This window comes from Scyliorhinus canicula, chromosome 6 (genome assembly GCF_902713615.1).
Source record: "Scyliorhinus canicula chromosome 6, sScyCan1.1, whole genome shotgun sequence".
NCBI classification, from domain to species: Eukaryota; Metazoa; Chordata; class Chondrichthyes; order Carcharhiniformes; family Scyliorhinidae; genus Scyliorhinus; species Scyliorhinus canicula.
The window spans coordinates 186,048,858-186,075,308 of NC_052151.1; the positions used below are offsets into that span (position 1 = coordinate 186,048,858).

Sequence of the window (26,451 nt, forward strand, 5' to 3'; positions counted from 1 at the left end):
CCCCGCTAGGGAGAGCGGGCGTATGTCCCATCTCTGTCAGTCCTTTCTGACTTCCTCAGTCAGACGGCAGCATGGTAGCACTGTGGATAGCACAATCGCTTCACAGCTCCAGGGTCCCAGGTTCGATTCCGGCTTGGGTCACTGTCTGTGCGGAGTCTGCACATCCTCCCCGTGTGCGCGTGGGTTTCCTCCGGGTACTCCGGTTTCCTCCCACAGTCTAAAAGATGTGCAGGTTAGGTGGATTGGCCATGCTAAATTGCCCTTTGTGTCCAAAATTGCCCTTAGTGTTGGGTGGGGTTACTGGGTTATGGGGATAGGGTGGAGGTGTTGATCTTGGGTAGGATGCTCTTTCCAAGAGCTGGTGCAGACTCGATGGGCCGAATGGCCTCCTTCTGCACTGTAAATTCTATGTAAAAAAAAAAAAACTTGTCAGATCACTGGTGGATCCGTGTCCAGTCATGGGCGATCTGGATCCCCAGATAGTTGAATTTGCTTTGGCTAGTTTGCATGGTAGTCTCCCCATCTCCCTTCTCCCTCCCTCGCTCGGCTTCACAGGGAAGACTTTAAGCTTGCTCAGGTTGAGTTTTGCCCATGAAGGCTCCAAACTCTCCCAGGAGCTTCATGATCCCTCTCATGCCGCTTTGTGATCCGAGATGGAGAGAAGCAGGTCATCCGCAGAGAGTGAAACCCTGTACTCTCTGTCTCCTCTTCTGATTTCTTTCCAGCTTCTCGCTGCTCTGATGACGATCGCCAATGGCTCAATTTCGAGAGCAAATAAGAACCGGAACAGGGGGGCATCCCTGCCTTGTGCCCCTGTGCAACTGGAAGTATTCAGAGCTGGTGGCGTTGGTCCGACAGCTCGCATGGGGGTCTTGGATAGACGTTGCACCTATGAGATGAACCCCGTCCCCAGCTAAACCACTGTAGTACCTCTATGAGGTACTTCTACTCCGCTCTGTCGAAGGCCTTCTCTGCGTTCAGGGAGACAATCACCTCTGGTGTTCTCTCCCCGGATGAGAGTCATTATCACGTTCAGCAGTCGTCTGATGGTCGCTGTTAGCTGTTTATCCTGAACAAAGCTCATCTGGGGGGGGCAGCACTGGCGCAGTGGTTAGCCCTGCTGCCTCACGGTGCCAAATTCCCAGGTTTGATCCCGGCCTTGGGTCACTATCCGTGTGGAGATTGCACATCCTCCCCGTGCTTGCGTGGGTTTCGCCCCCACAACCCAAAGTTGAGCAGGGTAGCTGGATTGGCCTCGCTAAATTGCCCCTTAAATGGAAAAATGAATTGGGCACTCTAAATTTAAAAAAAAACAAAGCTCGTCTTGTCCTTTGCCACCACCTCTGGTACGTAGTTCTCCAGCCACTTAGCCAGGATTTTTGCAAGTTTTTTCGCATCCACGTTGAGCAGTGAAATGGGTCTGGAGGATCCGCATTCCGTTGGGTCTTTGTCTTTCTTGGGTATCAGCGATATGGTGGCTTGTGTTAGCGTTGGAGGCAGGGTGCCCCTTCGCTAGTGAGTCTGCGAACATCACCTGCAAATGCGGGGCAACTGCTGTCGCACATGTTTTGTAGAAGTCCGCTGGGAACCCGTTGGGTCATAGAGCCTACCCCGCCTGCATGAAGCTGTTACTATCCATGACCTCTCCCAGTCTCTTCCAGCTCCAACTTCCTATCGTCCCCAATGACTGGCATGTCCAGTCCATCGAGGAACTGTTTAATCCCCGAGTCTTTATCGAGGGGGGGCTCGGAGATGTACAGTCCCCGGTAGAAGACCTTGAACGCTTTGGTGACCTTATTTATAATGCCAAGGATTCCATCTGCTTTCTTGACAATCTTTCGAGCCGGTCCTGTATTCTTCAAAGATTTGTAGACTTGTTTTTTTTAAAAAAAATTTAGAGTACCCAATTCATTTTTTCCAATTGGGCAATTTAGCGTTGCCAATCCACCTACTCTGCACATCTTTGAGTTGTAGGACGAAACCCACGCAAACACGGGGAGAACGTGCAAACCCCACACGGACAGTGACCCAGAGCCGGGATCGAACTTGGGACCTTAGCGTCGCGAGGCAGCAGGGCTAACCCACTGTGCCACTGTGCTGCCCTAAAGATTTGTAGACTTGCACCCTCATGTCTCTCTTTTCCTTCTCTCTCTAAAAGTCTACTTTATTCCCGACAGTAGTTCCTGCGAAGAAAACAAGTTTAAATAACAAAGATTACTATTCTTTCGCCATCTGTCTCTGCTGTTGTCACGCTCTCATCGGCGCCAATTCCTAATTGTGCATTGGATACAGTCCCAGTCTTCTCGGGAAACCTCCATTCCCAGAGAATAAATTATTTTGCACAACTTAATAATTTTGAAACATTATTTTTCTCACAACATGGCCCTGAATGTGGAAAATTGGTCATTGTGGCTAAAATTCAGTTCTCACAATTTATTCAATAGATTTTGCCGAAATTAAGTTTAAAAGCTGACAGTTCAATATACATTTGGACACCAGGGGGCGACATTTTCCCATGTGTTATTATGTGCAGGGAAATCAAATGGCCTTTTAAGGACACCATTCCAGTTATCAGAGGCACGGAAGTGTGGGTGAGAATGTGGAACTGAGCAACACCTGGATCAGTAGCGGCGAAGAGCATGGATACATCCAAGGGGAAATTATGAGGCATGGTGGCGCAGTGGTTAGCACTGCTGCCTCACAGGGTTGAGGTCCCCGGTTCGATCCCGGGACACTGTCCGTGCGGAGTTTGCACATTCTCCCCGTGTCTGCATGGGTCTCGGCCCCACAACCCAAAGATATGAAGGGTAGGTGATTGGTGACGCTAAATTGCCCCTTAACTGGACAACCATTTCAAAAATTTAAGGGGAAACTAGATAAACACTCGAGGGATAAGGGATATTCCGATCAGGCAGGGGGGAGGTTCATGAGTAGCATAAACACCATCGCAGATCAGGTGGGCCAAATGGCCTGTTTCTGCTGTGAATTTGATGTAATACTACTGTGGCAAGTGCTTCATATTTTGTTTGTATTTACCAAACCACTGTTTATTCGGGAGTTATTGAGGAACACACCGGAAGAAACGGTGATAAAATTTACAATTGACCCCCAGTCTGAACTGGGGGAGAAATAATTTCCATTATCCTTCTTGTGAGGAACTGCTTTCTCACCTCGCCCCTGAATGGCCTGTCTCCAATTTGAAGACGATGCCTCCCCTTTGCTCTAAACTGGCCCTCATCAGACAAATAGTTTCTCCATATCTACCCTTTCAAATCCTTTCTTTATCTTAAACACCTCGATAAGATAGCCCCTTGATTCTATATTGAAGGGAACAAAAACTTTGTCCATGTAACCTGTCCTCTTAACTGAACCCTTTTACCCTCAGTATCGTTCTGATCTGGGGGCCCCAGGTGGGAGTTGGGTAATTTACACAATGCAGACTCAGGCAAGAAGATACAACACAACATGGTGTTGGAGAGAAGCAGGTCAGAGATGGAAAGTGGAGAGCAGTCGGATAAAGTATGCAGTGATTGCAAAAGATAATTAAATTGGTTAAGTGACATTTTGAGATTCAAGATTTGGTTTGACTTTTGACCTCTAGTTGTCAAATCGATCCAATGCCAGGAGATTTCAACACCTCATGTCTGGGTCTGTTTTTAAGCTCATCGATAGAGATTGATTTCTGTGATTGATCAACAACTCCATAATTGTCGGATCATGTGACTATCAGGAGAGTGGTGGGATGGGGGTTGAAGTAGATGGGCCTTCACCGTTTCAAATCCAGTAGTTCTTGAGTTCCCACTGACTATTTCAGTAGCATTATGAGACTAAACTCTCTTCCTCTATCTAAATGAGTTGGAACTCAGGAATGGGATCAAGGTGGCAGAATCGTGGGGACTCTGACAAAGAGGATACAACAGTTGCTTTGGTGGAGAGAGAAGCAGGTGGCAGGTAGGATGTGGAACCGAGTCACAAAGTCATTCAGACTCAGTCCATCCACTGCAGCAAGTACAGGTTTAATCTGAAATACGTAAAACACTCAGTATATCAGTATTTATGGAGACAATTGCTTTCCTCTCAAATGCCAGTGTGGCTCAGTGGGTAATTCGTTGACCTTTTGAGGTAAGAGGCCATGCGTTCAAAGATTTACTTGAGGACACAATATATACTAACACTCCAGCTGAGTGCAGTGTGCTACTTCTGTCCGAAGAAAGGACACGTTAAGGCTGAACGCTGAAAGTTAAAAACCAAACCTGTTGCATTTGTCTAGTCAAGTGGTGCTCCTGCAGGGGTTAATGTCCTGACCAGTAAAGTTCACAACAGGCAGGGAGAATCTCTTAACCACCGGAGGATGAATCAGATAGGAAAGCCATGGAGATTTTTTTTCAACTTAAAAAAATCAATTCTTATCCTTGGGCGAATGACGGGTAACATGGAGCTCTTTCCAAAAGGTTCGCTGAAAAATTTATTGATTCCAACTTATTTTTCCCATTTACCTTTACGGAAACGTCCCTGATAATTTAATTGGTATATCTGTCCAGTGTGGCTAAACCAGCTCTGGGATAGGTCTAAGGGGTTAGATTTTTAAGGAATGCCTTAAAGAGGGAAATACAAATGGAAAGGTTAAGGGTCGGAATTCCAGAGCTTACAAAATTCCTATCATTCTGGTGTTGTAAGTTGTATAGGTTGTACTCGCTGGACTTACCTCCTTAAACCTCTCGGCTTCTTCAGTACTCTTTCCTCCATTTAAGATGCTCTTTAAGGGCAGCATGGTGGCGCAGTGGTTAGCACTGCTGCCTCATGGCGCTGAGGTCCCAGGTTCGATTCCGGCTCTGGATCATTGTCCGTGTGGAGTATGCACATTCTCCCCATGTTTGTGTGGGTTTTGCCCCCACAATCCTAAGATGTGCAGGCTAGGTGGATTGGCCATGCTAAATTGCCCCTTAATTGGAAAAAAATGAATTGGGTACTCTAAATTTATTTTTTAAAAGATGCTCTTTAAAACCGACCTCTTTGACCAAACTTCGACAACCTGTCCTATATAGCTCCTTCTTTAACTCGGTGCCAATGTTTGTCAAATAATGCACCCGTGAAGTGCTTCGAGACATTTTACTGTATGAACAAAACCTGTTGTTCTTGATCAAGTGTGAGTTGGAACACAGTCAAAACATCTCATGCTTTGCCACATAGAATGACTAAGATTGAAACAACCTCTTAAAGGAGAATAGGATCAATATTTATAAATACTTATTTGAAACAGAGAGAGAGCAGAGAGTTGGAACTAAATTTTGGACTGTTCCAGTAAATAGCTGGCACCGGAAAAATGGGCTGAATGGCCATTTTCAGTGCTGTAAACAATTACATTTGCGGAAAAGATGCGCAGAATCAAAGACTGAAAACTATAATATTTGAAGGAATGTTATTTTTGTTCACCCATGAATTTGTACCTCTAATTTTATGACAGTGAATGAATCATAATTTTATTATCTATATGTAGATATGAACACAGATGGAAGTGTTAGTTATAATTTGACAGTTTTTTTTGTTGCTCAGTTTATTCAAATCTTTTACACAGGTGAGCGAGAAGAACTCAATTTAACAGCCAATCGCCTCATTGGCCGAACCCTGACTGTGGCAGTTTCCGTGGAGACGATCCGGAACCTTCAGCAGGAGGAGGCCCTCAGAAAAGCAACAGCGTTGATTGATGAGGTGGTCAACAAGGTCCTGCGGGATTTGGGGAGTGCCAAGAACCAGTTGGCGGCTCTCTACAATGCCTGCTCCTCCGAGGCACCTCAGGGCCCCATTGACCAGAAATTTCAATCCATTATCGTAGGCTGTGCTTTGGAAGATCAGAAGAAACTCAAAACGAGACTAGAAAAGCTGATTAGAAATGTCTCCAATGCTGACAGATCAATCACCCTCTTGGACCAGAAGAATGCAAAGCCTGCCAAATACAACCATATCTACTGAGACACTCCGTGCCTGTGCTATTCAAAGAACAAAATGTATTTAAAAAAGTGAGTATTGACACCAATATGTCAGTCAATGAGTTGGAAGTGGGGTGAGACTTGGAAGGACTCACAGCAAACAGTAACATTTTACTCAGCAAACCATCTATTTAAACAGCATACCACTGCAAACAGTCCACAGTGTCTATTTAATAAAGAGACACTGGAAACTACAGAAAACAGAACTCATAACTAAAACTAAAGGAAACAAAACTCAACCAAAACTACAACAAAATCCCCTGATAAACACATGGTTACATCTCCAGAAAAATGCAGTGAGTGGAGAACAGTTACATAATATAAATTATACACATAAAATCAATCCTAGTCACTAACAGCATTGCAGTCTCCATGCTTAACTGCTGGAAGGTTTTATTGACCATCTCTGATCTAACTGGGATTTGTGGTGTCATTACATGCAGCCAATTTTGTAACTGCCTGTGCTGTACTAGGGGCCACCTCCCAAAATGTGACAGTATGATGGAAATACACCTGACACTTTTTGGTAGAGTTTCTGCGACCAACAATCCGGGTGAAAATTGCATTCAAAATGGTGTTAGTTTGCCAAGGTGTGGGTCAGGATTTCACCTAAACTGATTTGCATAGCCACAAACATAAAATCTCTCACAAACTAGTTCAGTTGGGCAGTGTTTTAGAATGTAATTGTTTATTTCTATGACGATCCTGGACCAGACCTCAACAGTTGCTACAATACCGTGGAAACCCCAATGTTTTATTTAATTTGTAAGACTGTAAGGAAAGGCTACTTTTCTCCAGGAATGATTCATATAATACAATATGTGTGAAATTCCTACATTCATCACATTTCCCCTTTGCATTAAATATTCCTTTCCATATTAAAGCGATTAAAGCAAGTATAGCTTTATTACTACAGTTGAAAGCACATTCTTTACAAAAATTCTTTACATTTTAATCAGAATCCGCCACTTGCCCGTTACCTGTGATTTTTAGTAACTGAAGTGACATTAAAAAAAACTATACGCAAAAAATTACTAGTTTTATTGATGTACTACACAGCAGTATGGTCAGTTTCTTAGTAAATTACATTATTTTAATATTTAAAACTTAAAATGTACCTATTCTTGTAACTAAAATAAAGCTTTTTAAAAATAAATTTTGAGTACCCAATTATTTTTTTCCAACGGAGGGGCAATTTACCATAGCCAATTCACCTACCCTGCACATCTTTTGGGTTGTGGGGGTGATACCCACGGAGCCACGGGGAGAATGTGCAAACTCCACACAGATAGTGACCCGGGGCCAGGATCGAACCCGGGTCCTCGGCGCCGTGAGGCAGCAGCGCTGACCACTAAAGCTGGTCCACAATATGGTACAATTAGTTAAAATGCTCCCTGGTGATTGATTGGGTTTTGGGGTGTGGTTGGCTGCTAGAGCAGTTCTTTTTAATCTAGTGGAAACTTGATTGGCCCCAAGTGTAATTTGTATTTGAAATTCCTTGATCTTTTGCACATATTTTGTTGGTTTTTGGGTGACGAAAGAACAGCATACCAATGAGTGGAAATACTGCCCCTTCATGTTTAACTTTCAGTCTTAAATATTTTAAGCACTTGAGTTATTTAAAAATGCTGACTGAGATAGACAGTGAATGTTGCACTAACGTTTCTTCAACAAAGCAAAAATGGTAGGTGATTTCTTCCTCGGATACAAGGCTGAATTATGACCATACACTGAGTCACTTACTCTAGATAGGACTTTCTGTAGCAATGTTCTTTAAGTTTACTATGTTAAAAAGACTCCAAAATAGCATTGGTTTAAATGCTGCACGTTAAATAAGGTTCTTTATTTCTGATTTATATTCAGCTGTACAAATCTGCAGATGCAGAATTGAAAACAAGCTGTGTGTATCTCTTTGCGGATAAGGCAAAATAATGGTGAGGCTGTGTTCTCTCTTGAACAAAATAGATTAAAAAGCCGGTGAAAATTTAAAATTTCTTAATGAATAACCTGCATCGTATGTTTGCCTGCTGTTTGTCTAACAACGTTACAGCTTTATTGCTGATATAACATTAACCCTGAGCAGAGTTTGGCATCTTGATGAGCAATCAGCCAACTTTTTAAGCAGAATACATTTCCCAACTCGTGTCACATTTCGCCATGTTATTAATTCTCACTTGAAGCCTCATTAAAGTCGACCCCAGCCTTATCTAATATGATTTCCTACTGGCGAAAAAGTGGTAGAAAATGGTTGGTTGGCAAGAACAGTAAATAGACAAGTTTCAGTTGGCATCCTTGTTGTACAGAACATAGAGCTTGTAACCCAACTGGTCTGTGCCTGTGTGTATGCCCCACGTGGGTGTCCTCCCACCCCTCTTCATCTCACCCTATCAATAAAAAGTCTTACAACACCAGGTTAAAGTCCAACATGTTTGTTTCAAACACTAGCTTTCGGAGCACTGCTCCTTCCTCAGCTGAATGAAGAGGTATCAACCCTATCACCCTATCAACACATCCTTTTATGTCTCTCATGTGCGTATCTATATTCCCCTTACATGCATCTATACCAATTGCCTCAACTACTCCCTCTGGCAGCGAGTTCCACTCTCTCACCACTCTCTGGTTAAAGACGTTTCTCCGGAACTCCCTGGTGGATTTATTAGTGACTGTCTTAGATTTACAACCCCTAGATTTAATATCCTGTACTTGGCAGAAAGATCTTGTCCACGTCTGCCCGATGAAACCTTCACAATTTTAAAGACCTAGATCAAATCACTCCGTGTTTTCTCTTTTCCAGGAGAAAATAGTTCCAGTTTGTTTATTGGAAGGGTAAAATCGTGATTAAAGTATTGTGACAAGAAAGAGAATAAAGAACTGTAAAAGCCATTGTTCCAGGATCAAGTTAGGGCGGAGGGATCGTTGGGAATAAAGTTCACCAGATGATCCCCCGGTGGGGGAGGAGGGGATGCGACCATTCCTAGATCAGCTGAGTTTACCGAGGGTGGAGGAGGAGCAGGTGGCTGGGCTGGGGGCACCGATTGGGCTGGAGGAGCTGGTTAAAGGATTGGGGAGCATGCAGGCGGGGAAGGCCCCGGGACCGGATAGGTTCCCGGTTGAATTTTACAGGAAATACGTGGACCTGCTGGGCCCGTTGCTAGTGAGAACTCTTAATGAGGCGAGGGAGGAGGGGACTTTGCCCCCGACAATATCCAGGGCGCTGATTTCTTTGATTTTGAAGCGGGACAAGGACCCATTGCAATGTGGCTCGTATAGACCGATCTCGCTCCTCAATGTTGATGCTAAGTTGCTGGCGAAGGTTTTGGCCACGAGGATTGAGGACTGTGTCCCGGGGGTGATTCATGAGGACCAGACAGGATTTGTGAAGGGTAGGCAGCTGAATACTAATGTGCGGAGGCTCCTCAATGTGATTATGATGCCCTCGGTGGAGGAGCAAGCGGAGGTAGTGGCGGCTATGGACGCGGAGAAGGCCTTTGATTGGGTGGAGTGGGAATATCTTTGGGAAGTGCTGCGGAGGTTTGGGTTGGGGGAAGGGTTCATAAGTTGGGTCAGGCTACTATACAAAGCCCCTGTGGCGAGTGTGGCTACGAACCAGCAGAGGTCGGAGTACTTTAGGGTGTACCGAGGGACGAGGCAGGGGTGTCCCTTATCCCCCTTGTTGTTTGCACTGGCAATTAAGCCGCTGGCCATGGCACTGAGGGAGTCCAGGAACTGGTGGGGAGTGGTCCGGGAAGGGGAGGAACACCAGGTGTCGTTGTATGCTGATGACTGTTGTTATATGTTTCGGACCCAGTGGAGGGGATGGCGGAGGTCATGTGGATCCTTAGGGAGTTTGGGGACTTTTCGGGGTATAAACACAACGTGGGGAAGGGTGAGCTCTTTGTGGTGCAGCCAGGGGACCAGGAAAGGGGGATAGACGAGCTTTTGCTGAAGAGGGCGGAAAGGAGCTTTCGGTACCTGGGGATCCAGGTAGCTAGGAGTTGGGGGGGCCCTGCATGAGCTCAATTTGACGCGGCTAGTGGAGCAGATGGAGGAAGATTTAAAAGATGGGATCTGGTGCCACTCTAACTAGCAGGTAGGGTGCAGTCGATTAAAATGACGGTCCTTCCGAGGTTTCTCTTTGTGTTCCAGTGCCTTCCCATTTTGATCCCTAAGGCCTTTTTCAAACGGGTAAGCAGGAGCATCATGGGATTCGTGGGGCAAATAAGACCCCGAAGGTGAAGAGGGTGTTTTTGGAGCGTAGTAGGGACAGAGGGGGCTGGCATTGCCGAACCTATGTGGCTATTATTGGGCAGCCAATGTGGCGATGATTCGTCAGTGGGTAATGGAGGGAGAGGGCACGGCGTGGAAGAGGCTAGAGATGGTGTCCTGTGTGGGCACGAGTCTAAGGATGCTGGTGACGGCACAGCTGCCACTCCCGCCGACAAGGTACACCACGAGTCCGGTGGTGGCGGCGACTCTGAAGATCTGGGGGCAGTGGAGGTGACATAGGGGTGACATGGGAGCCTCGATTTTGGTCCCCGATTCGAGAGAACCATCGGTTGGTTCCGGGAAGGATGGATGGGGGGTTTCTGAGCTGGCATCGGGCAGGGATCAAAAGAATGGGGGGACCTGTTCATTGATGGAGCGTTTGCGAGCCTAGGGGTGCTGGAGGAGAAATTTCGGCTACCCCCTGGGGAACGCTTTCAGGTATATGCAGGTGAGGGCGTTTGTGAAACGACAGGTGAGGGAATTCCCGCTGCTTCCAGCAGGCAGGAATCAGGACAGGGTGATCTCGGGGGTATGGGTTGGAGATGGCAAGGTCTCTGTGATTTACCAGGAGCTGCAAGAGGAGGAAGAGGCCTTGGAGGAGCTGAAGGGCAAGTGGGGGGAGGAGCTCGGGGAGGGGATCGATGAGGGGTTGTGGGCTGATGCCCTGAGCAGGGTTAATTCTGCCTCCTCTTGCGCCAGGCTCAGCCTGATACAGTTTAAAGTTGTTCATGAGCACATATGACAGGGGCGAGGTTGAGTAGGTTCTTTGGGGTGGAGGACAGATGTGTGAGGTGCTCGGGGAGCCCAGTTAATCACGCCCATATGTTCTGGACGTGCCTGGTGCTATATGGATTTTGGAGGGGCTTTGTGAGGACTATGTCCAAGGTGGTGAACATCCGGGTCAAGCCGAGGGGGGGGGGGGGGGGAAGCATTATTTGGGGTATCGGGTGAGCCGGGAGTGCAGGAGGCGAAAGAGGCCGGTATTCTGGCCTTTGCGTCCCTGGTAGCCCGGCGGAGGATTTTGCTACTGTGGAAGGATGCGAAGCCCCCTAGCGTGGAAGCTTGGATTAATGGCATGGCTGGGTTCATCAAGTTGGAGAGGATAAAGTTTGCCTTGCGAGTGTCTGTGCAGGGGTTCTTCAGGCGGTGGCAACCGATCCTGGACTTTCTCGCAGAGCGTTAGGAGGTCAGCAGCAGCAGCAGTGAGGGGGGGCAGGGGGTTTCCTCTTGGGGTGGTGTTAGGGTGGGGTGTTTCCAGATCTGTGTTCTTATTGTTATATGGGGGGCTATTGTATTTTGGGGAAAATCCCTATGTATAATTCTGGCGCGTTGTGTTCTTGTGTTCTTTTTTCTGTGGGGGGGGGGGGGGGGGTTGTTGAAAATCGGGCTGAAAACTTGAATAAATATATATATTTTTTAAAGTTCACCAGATGATAACGTGCCTTCTGCTGTGCAGTCAGCTCACGCAGGTGGTCATGTTTCCAGCTGTTTGGATAAATCACCGTTTACATTCCTGTCCAAAATTCCCAGGACTTTAAAAAATTTCCATTACCGTTAAGACACACAGATATTCTTCTGTATGAACATTTTCCTAGAATTGGAACAAAGAGAAGATCATGATGTTTGGTGTGATTAATCTAGCTTTGTCAGCCTCCAGTTCCTTTGGGTAGTTTGAGAATTAGTATTGGCACTCGAGTAAAACAAAACAGTTTGCTTTGTGTATCATGACAATGAGATTGTGAGAAAACATGGTTTGAAAAATAGTTTAGTGCAGTATTGTGCACAAAAACACAGACGTTTGCACGATGAGCAGAAAACTGTGTTGGATCACATAATACTGACCTGGTTCAGAACTAGCTAAATTCCATAGTATCTTCACTTAAGTGTAAAGACATCCATTTTCAAATCAAACAAATAAAATCAGAAAGAACCTTTTCCATAAAGGGTAATGGCATCTGGAATTCTGTCTCCCAAAAGGACGTGGATGCTGGAACAATTGGAGCTTCAGGGCCCAGATTGGTATGTTCGCGTTCAGTAAGACTATTGAGGGATATGAAGCAGAGGTGGGTAGATGGAATGGAGACACAGAATCAGTGGTAATTTAGTTGAATGGTAGTGCAGACCTGAAGGAAAGAATAACTTTCTCCATTCACTTTCACAATTTGACATTCGGCTGAAATGAAAGGTTGGGTTATTTTGCTCAGCTGGAGGTTTCCAAACTTCCTGAATTCAAGATTAATCTTCCAGGACACTCTGGTGAACAAATAAGGACAAAAGTCATTAGATGCATTTTGTTTTTGTTTTAAAAAAAAAGAGCATTGATTGATTTTTTAAAATTCTATTGGAGATGGGAAAATTGGCTTTTTGCCCGCAAGTCAAATGTCAGGCAACGGAGAATCTTCACTTTACACGTGTTGGGTGAACAATGGTAGGAATGTGGGCTGGGGTTTCTTGGAAGTGAGAGAACATAATGAGGAGACCTGCAAGAGTGCATCAACCCAGAGCTGGAACTCTTAAGGTGACTGCTACCAGCCAGCAGGTCCGGCAACAGGCTATCTACCTGCAGGATGGGTGCTTCCAAGATCTAAAAATAGCTTCAGCTGAAGCGAACCCTTCAGTCCATTCACGTCCAATAGACCAAACCCAACTGTCACGTTTCTATATCTAGCTGGGATCTTTCTTTACCCTTGCAACAAGTCTACTCGGTCATCCTTTTCCGTTCATTGATTCTCCCTCTACAGTGGAAAGATGTGATCTTTGCTGGTCTCAGTCGTTCTGTTCTGGCGAGCTACCATGAACAGGCCAAGGAATAATCAAAGCAGTGGGACCTCAGAGTGTTGTGTCTTCCAGCAGCCAGCTGGCCAAATAGCGCTGCAGAAGTTTCAGAGCAGCTGCCTAGCTATGAATTAGTTCTGATGGTGCATTACTTGCTAAATCTTCCCAAAGCACCAAACAATTGTAGCCCCATACACATTTCACAGACCAAAACAAACACATTTAATTGTAAAAATAGAAAGCAAAAGCAGAGAATTTTGGTCTTTGTACTTTGATTGATCTAGGATCATTCCCACAGCGTACCATGCACAGCCTGACTCCAGGTTAGAAAATACAACCCTGGCATTCATTGCTTAGAAACACTGCAATGTCTTCAGAGTCCATTAAGGCATGTTTATTGTACACGTTTGGCACTTGTGACATGGGCTTTTGTTCTCAATTTGTTTTCTGCCAATATAGACTTGAGAACTGGCTTAACTGTGGAGAAAATGCTGTCAATTTACACGATTTGTTCAGCCATTATAATTCTGTCCTGGCCCTCAGTAATTTCACTTCCCACTGCTGAACCTAACCATCTATTCATTCCAGTTGTCAAGTCTGTGCAAGAACATTTCTCCCAGTGATCACTGCAACCCTCCCCTGCCCCCCACATGATCCAATCAAAAGCAGAAAAGGGAAATTAGTTTACAACATCTTGTGCCACTCACACGGGAGTAACGACACTCTGCTTCTCGTTATTCTGCTAGTGTCTCTTGGCATCGAAACTGTGTAAAACTTTCAGATGAGAAAAATAAACAACCATGGTTTTAGAAACAATTGGACTGTATAATGCGAGATCTCTTCCACAGAAACCGTAGGGTGGGGACAGGGGGACTTAGAAAGAGTGTAAATTCGCAGTGGGCAGAACAGCTAGCAAAGATTAACAATGCCCCGGTGCCTGTGCCTTAATGAGTTTGGCAGACAAAAACAGCAAAGGATTCAAAAATGAAAAGAAATCGAGTGGAATTTTCTTTTTATTAAGATAGTTACACAGATATGACAATACAAAAACTGCTAAAATTGTAGTGTGATTAGTGTGGCACTATGTAACTGACATATACATGCATATCAGCAATTGCAGTAAAATAAGGAACACTTATTAAATAAGCCATATTGCTGACTGTAGCTGACCACAAAAAAACGATCGATTACATACCTGAAAGTATAAACCCAGTAATAAAATTTCCTATGACTGTTAGGCTGGGAGATATCACATGCATCAGAGGAAGGGTGTAAAATTGATTCACGCAGATCTGAATAATTATCAGGATAATAATGTGCTCAGTGAATTGGCCCCATTGCAGATAGAGCAACTCATTCTGAAAATGCTATTAAAGTTCTCCCTTTGCAAAAGCAGAGCACAACTGCACCTGATCCCATGGCAGTACATCAAAACTGAGTCTCTATACCTGAAGAAAGTTTAAACCAAGGTATTACACAGTGCTTTTTGTAATTGGATCTAGTTAGCAAAATGCACACAGCAGCAATTTAGTTCCATTAAATTCATATTTACCGAACTTAAGTTTGCTGAGCATTTAGACAGTCTATTTTAAAACCAGAATCAAATGCCATTTTGACTTTTATTCGCAGGGTATAAACCAACAGGGTGTTGCTTCCTCTCTGCATACTAGAACCCTATAATGGAAGTCACTAGAAAGGTCAGAGGCACTTTATTTTCCTCCAAGTTCCAATAGATACTTTTAACAGGAAGGCTCCTTGCTGGGAGATGGAGATGTGCCTCTGCTTTGGTTGTGCTGGCATCACAGACTGACATTCATATTCTGCCAAATTCTTTAAAATGAATGTGGCTAACTGTAATAATGGGCAGGTAGTAAATTTTTTTTGTGATGTGACCGAGGGATAGAAATTGGTTAGGACATTGGGAGAACTCCCCAGCTCTTTGATATAATGCCATGAGATCCTTTACTTCCACCAAAGCAGACAGATGGGACCTTGGTTAACCATAACATCCAAAAGGCAGCACCTCCCACCTTGCAGCGTTCCCTCAGTACTGCAGGGGAGTGGTTAGTAACCAGAGAAGACAAATTTTGGGTCATTGGTAGAAGACACAGGGCAAGATCAATATTTCTTTCGATAAAGGAGTGTTATAATGATCTGGAATGAAATGTTTGAAAGTGCAAGGATGATGATTCAATAACTTTCAAAAAGGAGTTGGATGACTACTTGAAAAGGAAAAATATTGCAGAACTATGGGGAGAGCTGGGGAATGGAACTAATTAGATGGTGTTTTCAAAAAGCGGCCACAGGCACAATGGCCTCTTTCTGTGCTAACTACTCAATGCTTATGTATCTTCTGAGTTGGATTCCTCGCCTCCACAGGACTGGACTGCTCAAGGGGAGATGAGAAGAGGTAAAGGCAACATGGGTGTGGCCTCCCTCCTCTCCTAGTTGAACAGTCTCTTCACATTCATCCTCTTGGCGTGTCTTGAACGGATTATCGATGCACAAAGATCAATTAACAACAATGTTAATTTATATAGCACCGTAACATAGCAAAATGCCCCCAAAGCTGGGAGAAATGGAAGCAAAACAGTTAATATCAAAGCAGAAAAGGAAATGCTCCCTCAGTAATGCACTCGAGTCACAGCCTTGATTGTACTCAAGCCCTGGAGTGGGTCTTGAAGCTGGAACCATTTAACTCTGAGGCGAATGCGTAATCCAGAGTCACGGCTAACACGCGACAGCGATACACCACAAGAACCACTAACCAAAAAGAATGACGACTGCATAATACCGAGCACATGCAAGGTGTACTCAACATCTCTTGACTTTTGACACTTGGAATATCTTGTTATACTTGCACACTGACAAACGCTAAAAACATTCCAGGCTTCTCCGAATAGGAGACAGTCACAGAGAATTGCTTATATCTCTTATATATTTTATCTGAAAATTCTGACCAGTAACTGCCCCCCACTGCATCGATATGCTTAAATGAGTGGTGACCTGCCCCTGGGCAGGTAATGACTAGTTTTCATAGGATTTATAAAAGCAGAGGCGGCAGAGAAGAACAGAACTGAAAAACTAGGCCAACTTGTCCTCTCACTCAAGCAATGATTTAGAATGCAGGGAGATGGGAACGGATTATCAATGCACAAAGATCAGCTGCCTGGAAATTTATCAGGCCAATAGTTAAAAGGAAGCAACAAACTTCTGAGACCAGATATTTACAAACACAAATTGCTAGCAAGACTTTTTTCCTTGCCTAATTGCACCACGCTCTGCAGTTCCTGCCACCAAACCATTGCTCTGCACACAAACCATTGCTCGAGAGTTGGGTCAGGGTACATTGCGAGTCTGTAACACATCAACCAAACTGGACATTGTGACGCTACAACTCTTGTACAGTGATGAGAACTTTGGAGGTCGTTAGGTACAACTCACTCCAATCCACCCGTGCTTTAAGTGCTACAGCATTTCTGCATTCAGACTGGCTGACAGGCAATGCACTGACCTAACTATGAGGAATAGTGGATAGGTACTATGACAGCTGTTTGCGTGTCATGCAATGACAAAAGGGGCATATATTGATGTACAATTTGTAGATTAGTGAGAAAGGGTAGGGAAGGAGGCCTAACGAACTCTTTGAATGAGTTTGTACAGGGCCAATGGGCTGAATAGCCTCATTCTATGCAGTATCGTTGTATGATGAGCTAACACAATGACTGGAAGGCAGAGCTGTTGGTATCTAGAAAATGTTAAACTATATTGATCTGCAGTAAAGATGATAAATTGTAGAAAATGTCATAGCAGCAACATCAAGGAAACTAGGCTGATTTTCTCAATACACTGCCAAACTTGGTGCCTTTCACTGGGAGACTATGGACATGCTCGTGATTTATTACATTTTTGTGAAAGGCTGTGTGCGTCAGGGAGTGTATATTGCGAAATGCCAATCCTCATGAAACTAAACCAGGATGTCCTGGAAACACGTAGTAGTTACTTGCCTAAACCTCGCAGGCAAGACTTTTCATCTGAATGGCACCCCTCTCCTCTTCCAGGCACCAATTTTTGTAAAACGTATTCATTCATTCAGTCACAGGATATTGACATGGTCAGCATTTATTGACTTGAATATTTCTTGTTTCATCTCTCCAGTATTTGCATTTTGCCCCTTCTTTCTTACTACTATTAGCTATCAGTCCTCTAGTGATGATACAAAGAGACCTCTGAAGCACAGCAATGATTTTGAAAACTGCAATAAATCCACATTGTGGACCAATGCATAAGGTTGGCTTTCAACGATTTGTATTAAACCTCAACCTACATATATCTAGGTGGGCGCGCGCACACACAATAGATTTTTTGAAAAATAAAAATCTGTTACAAAAAATAAATCTTTAATCGTGAATGGTACTTGGTGTTTATGGTGGTGTGGAGTATAAACATCAACAAGGATTATTTGGGCTGAATGGTCTGTTTCTGTGCTGTAACATTCTTGAAAAGAAAATGGCAGCTCAATGTTTTATATTTAACCATCTGGACGCGAGAGACATGCAGCTTTCCAAATGCACATTTCTTTTGGCGAGTGCTGTTTTCTTGCAAATTTCTAAACTGAGTGACACTGAGTAGGATCAAAAAGATTGATGTCTTATTTGCTTCGAATGGCAAGAGTAGAAAAGCACAGATGACCAGCCAGCACGGGTCAGAAGAAAACCAAATTTGCATTTTAGTTCAGCTCATTATAACTTCGAAGTTTCACACATCTGTGTTCTTGTGAATAGCAGAATTATTTGATTTAGTGTCTTATTTTAGCTACTTTTAACATTGAACAATCTTATCTAGGACTGAAAAATCTTCTGCCATGACACAAGTCAGCAGCAGCACAATCAGTGTTATTCTCCTGATATCACAGCAAGGGAAGATATTTTATTCAAGGTGCCTGTTCCTGGCAGTACTTCGAATAAGCAGGTTTTAAAATCTGAAACTTGATTGGGTGACTGAAAAATAAAGTAGTTCACATCGTTACCTAGATTAGTTTTGGTTGCCCGAGGAGGATGGAGAGGAATTGTTTAGGAATATTTCTCCCCTAGTTAGCCCAGGCTTTTAAAAATTCTCTCCTAAGTGATTACTGCGGGGAGAGTTAAGGTGAGAGGAAGGAAGCGTTCATTCATGAGCATTTGTCAGTCATGAGTGTGAGGCAGGTTTGCTTGAAACAGCTCATCTTTTCCTACCTGCCAATTTGCAGGTGGACTTGGCGCGTAGTGAAAATGGAGATTACGTCAACATTTACAGAACCCGGCAGCATTAGTGTCATCCATTAACCGGGTCTTGTTACTTTGTGATAAGGGCAACGGCGAACCGAACAACTTGATAGAGGCGGAAAGAATCGCAACTTCCAGCTGCATAACTTAAAAATAACAACTGTACAGCCAATAACTTGTGATTTCTTTGCAGTATGGTATAGAAATTGTAGTGTTATCAGGTAAAGGGGAAGTAGATTTAGGACTGAGTTTAGGAGGAACTTCTTCACCCAAAGGGTTGTGAATCTATGGAATTCTTTGCCCAGTGAAGCAATTGAGGCTCCTTCATTAAATGTTTTTAAGGTAAAGATAGATAGTTTTTTGAAGAATAAAGGGATTAAGGGTTATGGTGTTCGGGCCGGAAAGTGGAGCTGAGTCCACAAAAGATCAGCCATGATCTCACTGAATGGCGGAGCAGGCTCAAGGGGCAAGATGGCCTACTCCTGCTCCTAGTTCTCATGTTCTAAAGGAACCTCAGATATGGGCGCCTGCTGTAGGTTCTACTCACCCTGTCATTCAGCATTCTGGTATGGAATTGCTTGCTTACTCGCCCGAAACAATGAAAGACAAAGGCAAAATTGCAGTACTGAATTGGCACTCATGCAAATCTCTTGCTCTGAATAATAAGGCCTGTGAAGAAAATTACCCAAAACCTACATGCAAACAATCGGCAGACATGATTACATATTCTCAATAGAAAAAGATCTTAAGTATACAAACAGCAGATTTATGACTACAAACACTGAAATATCAAATGCCTTTTTAACACATATCTAAATAGTACGATCAACTCAAACCATCTGAATATGAAAAAATACTACTCCTAGTAGCAAAATATCTTGCTTCAGCTGCATCCAACACTGAAATATTGCACAAATCATTAGTGTTAGTTCCATCAATTAATAATCACAAATGTAAAGCACAAATGGCAATGTTTTTGTTACATCTGTTCAAATGACAATAACATTTCATAATTACAATGTTTTCTTTTTTTTACAGAAAAGGCTTTTTTTAGTAAATTCCAAGTACTTTAAGCTTGCTCGCTCTGGTGATTCTTGATCCTGATAACTGGGCTACTCTCTCACTTGGAGAAAGTGCTTTAGAGGATTAATCGCACTGCATTCATAACTGTTTCCCTTTTAGATAATGTCGCAGATCCGGCTGGATGCAGAACTGCTGCACAACACGAGCACATTGATTTTCGGAATAAAGCAGGTGACTGAATCGGTGAACAAACCTAACATCTCAGAATCAATCCACACAAAGCCGCAGCAATCAGACATGCCAGTGATTGCCAGTTCCGTTTACAGCCCGGCATGGCTTCTTTTTATACTATCACAACCTTCAATCGAATTCGGAATGAGTGATTTATTTTCCGAACCTTCTGCACTAGGCGAGCTGTGGATAGCCAAGTACTGCAGTGTCCGTAATTGTAACCTACCGCAGAAGTGTCAGAATATCTAAATTAAAAACCTTTACTGATCTCAATAGTTGCACAGACGGTATGCATGGTGCGCTGTGCTGCAATGAAACAGCTAGAGTTTTCCACAACGGCCCCCAAGTCCTCTGTTCTTCTTGGTCCTCTGCTTGTTTGGCCGAAGGCTGATAACTGCTCCCCCATTTATCATGTTGGAATTCTGACCAGAGTGACTGCCACCAGCCGTGTTAAATACTCCTGGGAGAAGAGAAGAACTTCAATGATTTAATGTGATACACACTTTTAATTCCAGTTACTGCTAACAACTAACAACTAAATGATCTGTTTGAGCTGCTCGCAGAAAAATACTTTGCACTGTATCTCGGTGCACATGACAATAAAGAAATCCAATCCAATCCAGCATTGCGTGGCAGCTCTTAATGACCATCTTTGTCTCAAACCTTTCTCAAACTGTATGTGCACAGACCTGTACCACAGTTTGGTAACTTTATACGTATTTTTTTAATCACTTGTGCAACTTACCCATCAATACAATTCATCTTTTGTCAGCTACTCAAGGGAGACTGGATTGAGTTTCCTCAAACAATAATGGTTAAAACTGGTAGCGTAAATCTAATACTTTAAATGCCCCTCACCCCCCTGAAAAATAATGTCTGGTTTGGCAATGGGAGCCAAATACTAATCTACTTCCTCCTCCGCTACCTCCACACACACACACAGCCCTTTCTGTCAAAAATGCCAGCAGGGGGCCGAGAATCTCCTATTACCCATGATCCTGATGATTTGCCAGGAACACTGACGTTGACTGTTTCCACTTGTGAAAGGATTGAAAGTGAGAGGGCACAGGTTTACAGTAATTTTCAGAAGAGGCTAAAGCGACACAAGAAAAAACTTTTTTGCACAACGAGTGGTTATGGTCTGGAATGTACTTTGAGAATGTGGTGGAGACAGGTTCAAGCGAAGGATTCAGAAGGGAGCTAGACCATTATTTGAATAGGAAGAAGGTACAGGGTTACGGGGAGACGGCAGGGGAATGGCACTAGGCAAATTGCTAATTTGGAGAGCGAGTGTGGACACGATGGACCCATTGCTTTCTTGTGCGCTGCAACAATATTTGATACTGTGACTGTTGGCTCTGCCCCTGCAGCCAGATTTCCGGGGGAGTTTTGCAATAGCAGCTTCAACACGCGTGGCAGGAAGCAAGCAACATTGGCTTGGACAAGGTGACCACCAGCCCCAAACCATGCACTTCCAGCAACTACCTGGTAAATTTTACGTCACCCAAACGGGACTACCTCTGCTGTGAGAAGATCCATCACTTTATCAGGATCTCAATGGGTAGCACTGTTGCCTTGGAGTCAGAAGGTCATGGATTCAACCTCCACTTGAGAGGCTGATGCTCCAGTGCAGTACCGAGGTCTGACGTGTCACCTTTCAGATGAGACATTCAACCAAGGTCCCAATGTTTCTGAGTAGAGTAGGTACACAGTCACATATTTATCTTCAATACAGTATGCCGTGCAATAAACAGGCCGCACACATCAGAGGGAACGTTGCCTTCTTGCCATCTCAGGTTGATGCAAAGGATCCTCGGACAATTTCTTTCTCACAGTGACCAAAAATCTAATGCAAATCAACCCAGTTACAGCAGAGCTTCAGCACCAGGTATATCGCGGTGGGTACATCACAGCCTCTACTCAATATTGCTCGTCTCTGTGCACTGGAAATCTCTGCAGCTTCTGGGACTGGGGCCTCAGCCATCCTGTCTCCCCCAGGGGGGTATAAATGGAGGGACAAGGCTGATCCTCACACAACAGATTTACCAGGATAGTACCAGAGATGAGGGGCTGGAGAAGTTGAGGTTGCCCTCTGTAGAGCAGAGAGTTTGGTGGAGAGGTTCAAAAGTTTTGCAGAGTTTAGAGAAGGAGAAACTGTTTCAGCGACAGAAGGGTCTTAACCGAAAGTCCAAATTTCGGGTAATTGGCAGAAGAACTAGAGGCGTCATGGGAACGATTTCTTTTTTAAAAAAAAGTACGTTATGATGACCTGCAATGCACAAGCAGAAAGACTCGTGGAAGCAGATTCAACAGCAACTTTCAAAAGGGAATTGGACAAATATTTGATAAACAGGAGAAATTTGCATGTCTTGTCGAACAAAAATCTGAGAAACCTGTGAGATGGCGAATTGGAGAATTTGATTGTCGGGCAAAGAGGATCGGTATTGTGTCAGGTGCAGCTCCGTCAGCTACACTCCCACCTCCCATTCCAGCCACTTGATCTAGGCCGACATCCACAGTGCAGCACCTGAGGGAGTGCTGCAATGTAGGAAGGGGGTCATTGTTTTCAATGAGAAATAAAACAGAGGCTCTGGCTGCAGAGGTGGAGGTAGAAAGATCCTGTGGCATCATTTTAAAAGTCAGTGCTCTGGCCATTATTTACCCCTCAGTCAACAACACCGATCATCTGGTCACTATTGCATTGCTGTTTGTGGGATCTTGGAAAATTTGGCTGTCATGTTTCTTACAACAAGTTCAAAAGCACTTCATTGGCTCGAAGGTGCTTTCGGACAACCAGGCCACTAACTGAAGAGGTGGAGATTGTCCCAGGCCACTAACTGAAGAGGTGGAGATTGTCCCAGGCCACTAACTGAAGAGGTGGAGATTGTACCAAGGCAACGGTCGAGATGAACAACATTGAGAATTGAAAAGGATGAGGGCAGATATAGAGACGAGTGAGTTATTGAACAAACCAACATCAGCCATTGTATTGTGTTGCACAGGGTATTGAGGGAGAAGAAACCGTGGGTTTGCTATTTCCTGGGGTGCAGTCTTCATTATAGGAGCTTCCTATAAGCAAAAGCAACTGGCTTGTTTCATGTAGGACCCTTACAGTCAATAGCTAGAGCAGACTTTCATCCCTCAACTTGAAGTTCTACAGGAAAGGCTTTTGTCTCACCTACTGCATCATCTGACCTCCAATAGTTCCCTTTTCAACCCTAAAACCCTTTCACATGAACACAATACCCAAGACGGTGGGAAATTGCAACTTGGAAGTATTTTTCTGAGTTCATGAGGCACAAAGTACCTATGCGATTGCTTGTCGTGTGTACTTGTTCCTGTTCTTCTGTGGTGTGCTGTTTGAGACGCAGAAGGTACTTCTCAGCCAGATACTTGAAAACTGTGGGGATAAAATAACTTGAACTTAGATCTTCCCACCATTGTGTATGTTTTCTAAAGTTGTTACTGAACATACCGGACCGGATGTGATGGTGAAAGCCCTTCAACTAGAGATATTGAAACAATGGTTTGTTTCAATTCAAATTGAGAAAATGTAATTAAATTCAGGAATAAATGAACAGACCGTATTTCAATACATCCAAAAAAAAAATCAAAAAAGGTTTGCCCAGTATGAAAAATAGCCATTCTCACAATGAATTGCAACAAAACAACTGTGGGATAGAAACTTTCAACCAATGGGGTTACCACACTTCTCTGAGTACCACTGCAACGCCTCCAGCTCCCCTATCCTGGTACTCTTACTGTATGTGACACACAGCTGATCAAATGGATTGGGATTTTGGGCATGGGTGAGAAAATCAGGAACTGGATAAAAATCTTCAGTCGCCGCCATCATCCAAACCCTAGTCAACTCATAGGCAGCTATGACCACCCTTCACTCTGATCTTTCAGATGATGCATAGTCTCTATTGATCTAGGTTAAAGTCCAACAGGTTTGTTTCAAACACTAGCTTTCGTCTGAAAGCTCGTGTTTGAAACAAACCTGTTGGACTTTAACCTGGTGTTGTAAGACTTCTTACTGTGCTCACCCCAGTCCAACGCCGGCATCTTCACATCTATTGATCTAGTTATTGGCACCTACACCATGGTCATCCAGAATATCAAAATCTCCACACATGAAAGCTTCAATAAAGCCCATAAACAGCCAGAGCTGCAGAACTCCATCCACCCAAAAGCAAAACTGGAAAAGTCAATTTTAAATATCGTTAGTACCCAAAGGAGAAGTTTGCAGGTTAATGGACAAGGAACAGGGAGAGTGGGGCGGGGGTGGCGCAGGCAGAAAGGGCTGATTGGCCTCCTTCTGTACTGTATGATTTTATGCCGCTGCAAACACGATAAAAACAAAACGCAAAACGTCAGAAAATAAATTTTGGTTAAGGTGGAAACATTTCTAGGAACGTAGACCACTGGAGACTGGACGTATGACCAAAGATATGAGCCGAGACCCTGCGGAAGACCAGACATGCCTGATCTCTGTGGAAATTTCCCAGGAGGTTTGAGTTCTTAAGGGCAATAACCCTTTTTCCCCAGGAATCTCCACAAAGGTCTGTGACTTTAAGCTACAGTCGGAGACTTCGGATAGTTCCGATGTACTGACCTGAATAGCTGCCCAGGAAACGTTAGGCAGAAAAATCCTAGTCTAACTCCAGAACTAATCCCCCAATCATCCCACTCACTCACCCGACCCGTCTTGACCATCCCTCCGGACCACACTAAACCCCTCGACCACCCAACCCGACCCACACCTCGACCAGATCACCACTGCACACCACTCTAACCTCCAATTACCCGACTTTTCCATTCACAGCACCGAGGGGAGTGGCAACATTGGAGAATCCACTGTAGCAATGAATAATAACTTGCATTTATATAGCACCTTTAACCCGTCAAAACATTCCAATATCCTTCACAGCAGTGTCAGCAGACAAATATTTGATGCCAAGCCACTGAAGGAGATATCATAAGATCATACCACATAGGAGCAGAATTAGGCCATTCGGCCCATCGAGTCTGCTCCGCCATTCAATCACGGCTGATATGTTCTCATCCCCATTCTCCTGCCTTCTCCCCATAACCAGATTCCATTAATAATCAGCACAGTTTGGCAAGTGGATTTGGTTTTCAAAAGCTTTCTTAAAAGGAGGAAAGAGGTCGAGGGGGAAGAGGATTTAGAGAGAACTAACAATTGCAATGCTTGAAGGTCTAAACAGAAGGCACAGTCGCCAATGGAGGCATCAAAAGAAATCAGGTTGCACAAGTGTGGCCAGAAATGGAGGAAGAGAGTTTTTAGATGGCTTCAGGACTGAAGAAGGTTATAGGGAATGGGAAAGCAAGCCCATGGAAGGATGTGAACACAAGGATCACAATGGAGACTAGATCATTCAGTTATTTTTATGAAAAAAAAATCATAATCAATGTAAGCAAATTGTTGTAAACACCGATATGAACAAGGCGAAAAGTTCAATTGCAAAATAAATATTACTGTTAAAGTAACTGAGAAACGCAAAGTTAAACGGGCAAGATCCACTAGGTATACTCACCTTCATTGACATTTAAATCCTCCTTCACAGAAGCACGGTAAAACCTAAGTTTTAGCTTTTTAGCGAGAGCCTCTGCCTCTTCACTGCATTTCAAAACCAAAGAGAACACAAAGATTAGCATCTTCCTTTTTGAAGATACACTTTAGTTTACAGGGTACAAGTTACCACAGTTCCTACAACAGTGTACATCGATTTACACCAGTTCTGTAAATTTATTAGTCCACAAAGGCAAGCCGCCGTCTGTCTCGGCATCATTTGCTGCCTTTGTATTGCTACGGTTGATGTTAACAAGCATGTAATGGGGAATGGAAATAGGAATTCTCTTCGAAGCTGTTGAGGCTGGGGATTAATTTAAAGTTGTGAAAAGAGATCGATAGATTTTTGTTCGTCAGCGGGTATCAAGAGAACCCATGGGACAGGCATGTACTAAACTGAATGGCGGAACAGTTTCAAGAGGCCTACTAATGCTCCTATGGTGGCGACCCATTGTTCTTTGCTATCTCCCATTGCACCTTTGGGTTACCCTGCAAAATACATAGCTTATCCACATTACTGTTATGCAACTATACTTACCTTTTTGAGAACGGAGGTCAGGAACTTCATTGCCCAATGGACCTCAGAGCATTTGCACATGTGCAGACCGGGAATGGGCTGCAAATATTGCAGTTCTGCAATTTTAGCATTCTTTGGGCCCATTGCCTGTGCAAGAAGATAAAGTGCAAAAACTTAGGTCAAATGACCAGGAATCGCTTGTCTTGGAAGACTACGTCCCAAGCAGGGGGAAAAGGGAGAGGTCCCAAAAGAAGAGTCCGAAAGAGGGGACAGGGACAGGAAAAGTACCTGTTCAGTTAAAAAGAGAGGAGAGAGAAACAGGCTCCAACATAATGTGGAGATGCCGCATTGGACTGGGCTGGGTACAGGAAAGAAGTGTTACACCACTAGGTTAAAGTCCAACAGGTTTGTTTTCAATCACTAGCTTTCGGAGTGCAGCTCCTTCATCAGGTGAGTGACTCATCTGATGAAGGAGCAGTGCTCCAAAAGCTATTGATTCAAAACAAACCTGTTGGACTTTAACCTGGTGTTGTAACACTTCTTACCAGGCTCCAAACACGAAAGGCGCTGTGGAGAGCAAACTTTTAAGTGAAGATGGCTCAGGAGAAGCCCTGAAGATCCTAAGTGTCATGTTCTGTAGACTGGCTGGTATGAATGATGCACTACAGAACATCTAGTTCTTGACTCGTTAAAATAATTTATTAGAAAACAAGTGGCTGGTAAAGATAACTGGAATAAATACAATACAAACTAATAACACTAACTAATTAATCTAGAGCTACTGCAAAATAC

General features: G+C 44.0%; 2 protein-coding genes across 6 annotated transcripts in view; one reads left to right on the top strand and one right to left on the bottom strand.

Annotated features, from left to right (window-relative positions):
• The window catches only part of bag2 (BCL2 associated athanogene 2), a 35,184-nt gene extending 15,018 nt beyond the window's left edge, over positions 1-20,166 (top strand). The window contains exons 3-4 of the mRNA XM_038800663.1: positions 5,576-6,017; positions 19,475-20,166. Of these exons, the coding sequence (XP_038656591.1) occupies positions 5,576-5,970 (395 nt within the window). The 3' untranslated portion in view covers positions 5,971-6,017; positions 19,475-20,166. The remainder of the gene's footprint in view (positions 1-5,575; positions 6,018-19,474) is intronic.
• The window catches only part of rab23 (RAB23, member RAS oncogene family), a 34,255-nt gene continuing 21,827 nt past the window's right edge, over positions 14,024-26,451 (bottom strand). For 4 of the 5 annotated variants that reach the window (XM_038800657.1, XM_038800658.1, XM_038800659.1 and 1 more), the window contains exons 5-7: positions 25,108-25,190; positions 22,854-22,946; positions 14,024-20,006 (exon numbers count right to left, since the gene is read on the bottom strand). In XM_038800657.1, coding sequence (XP_038656585.1) covers positions 19,867-20,006; positions 22,854-22,946; positions 25,108-25,190 — 316 coding nt within the window. In that variant the 3' untranslated portion in view covers positions 14,024-19,866. The remainder of the gene's footprint in view (positions 20,007-22,853; positions 22,947-25,107; positions 25,191-26,451) is intronic. The other variant, XM_038800661.1, reaches the window with a different exon arrangement.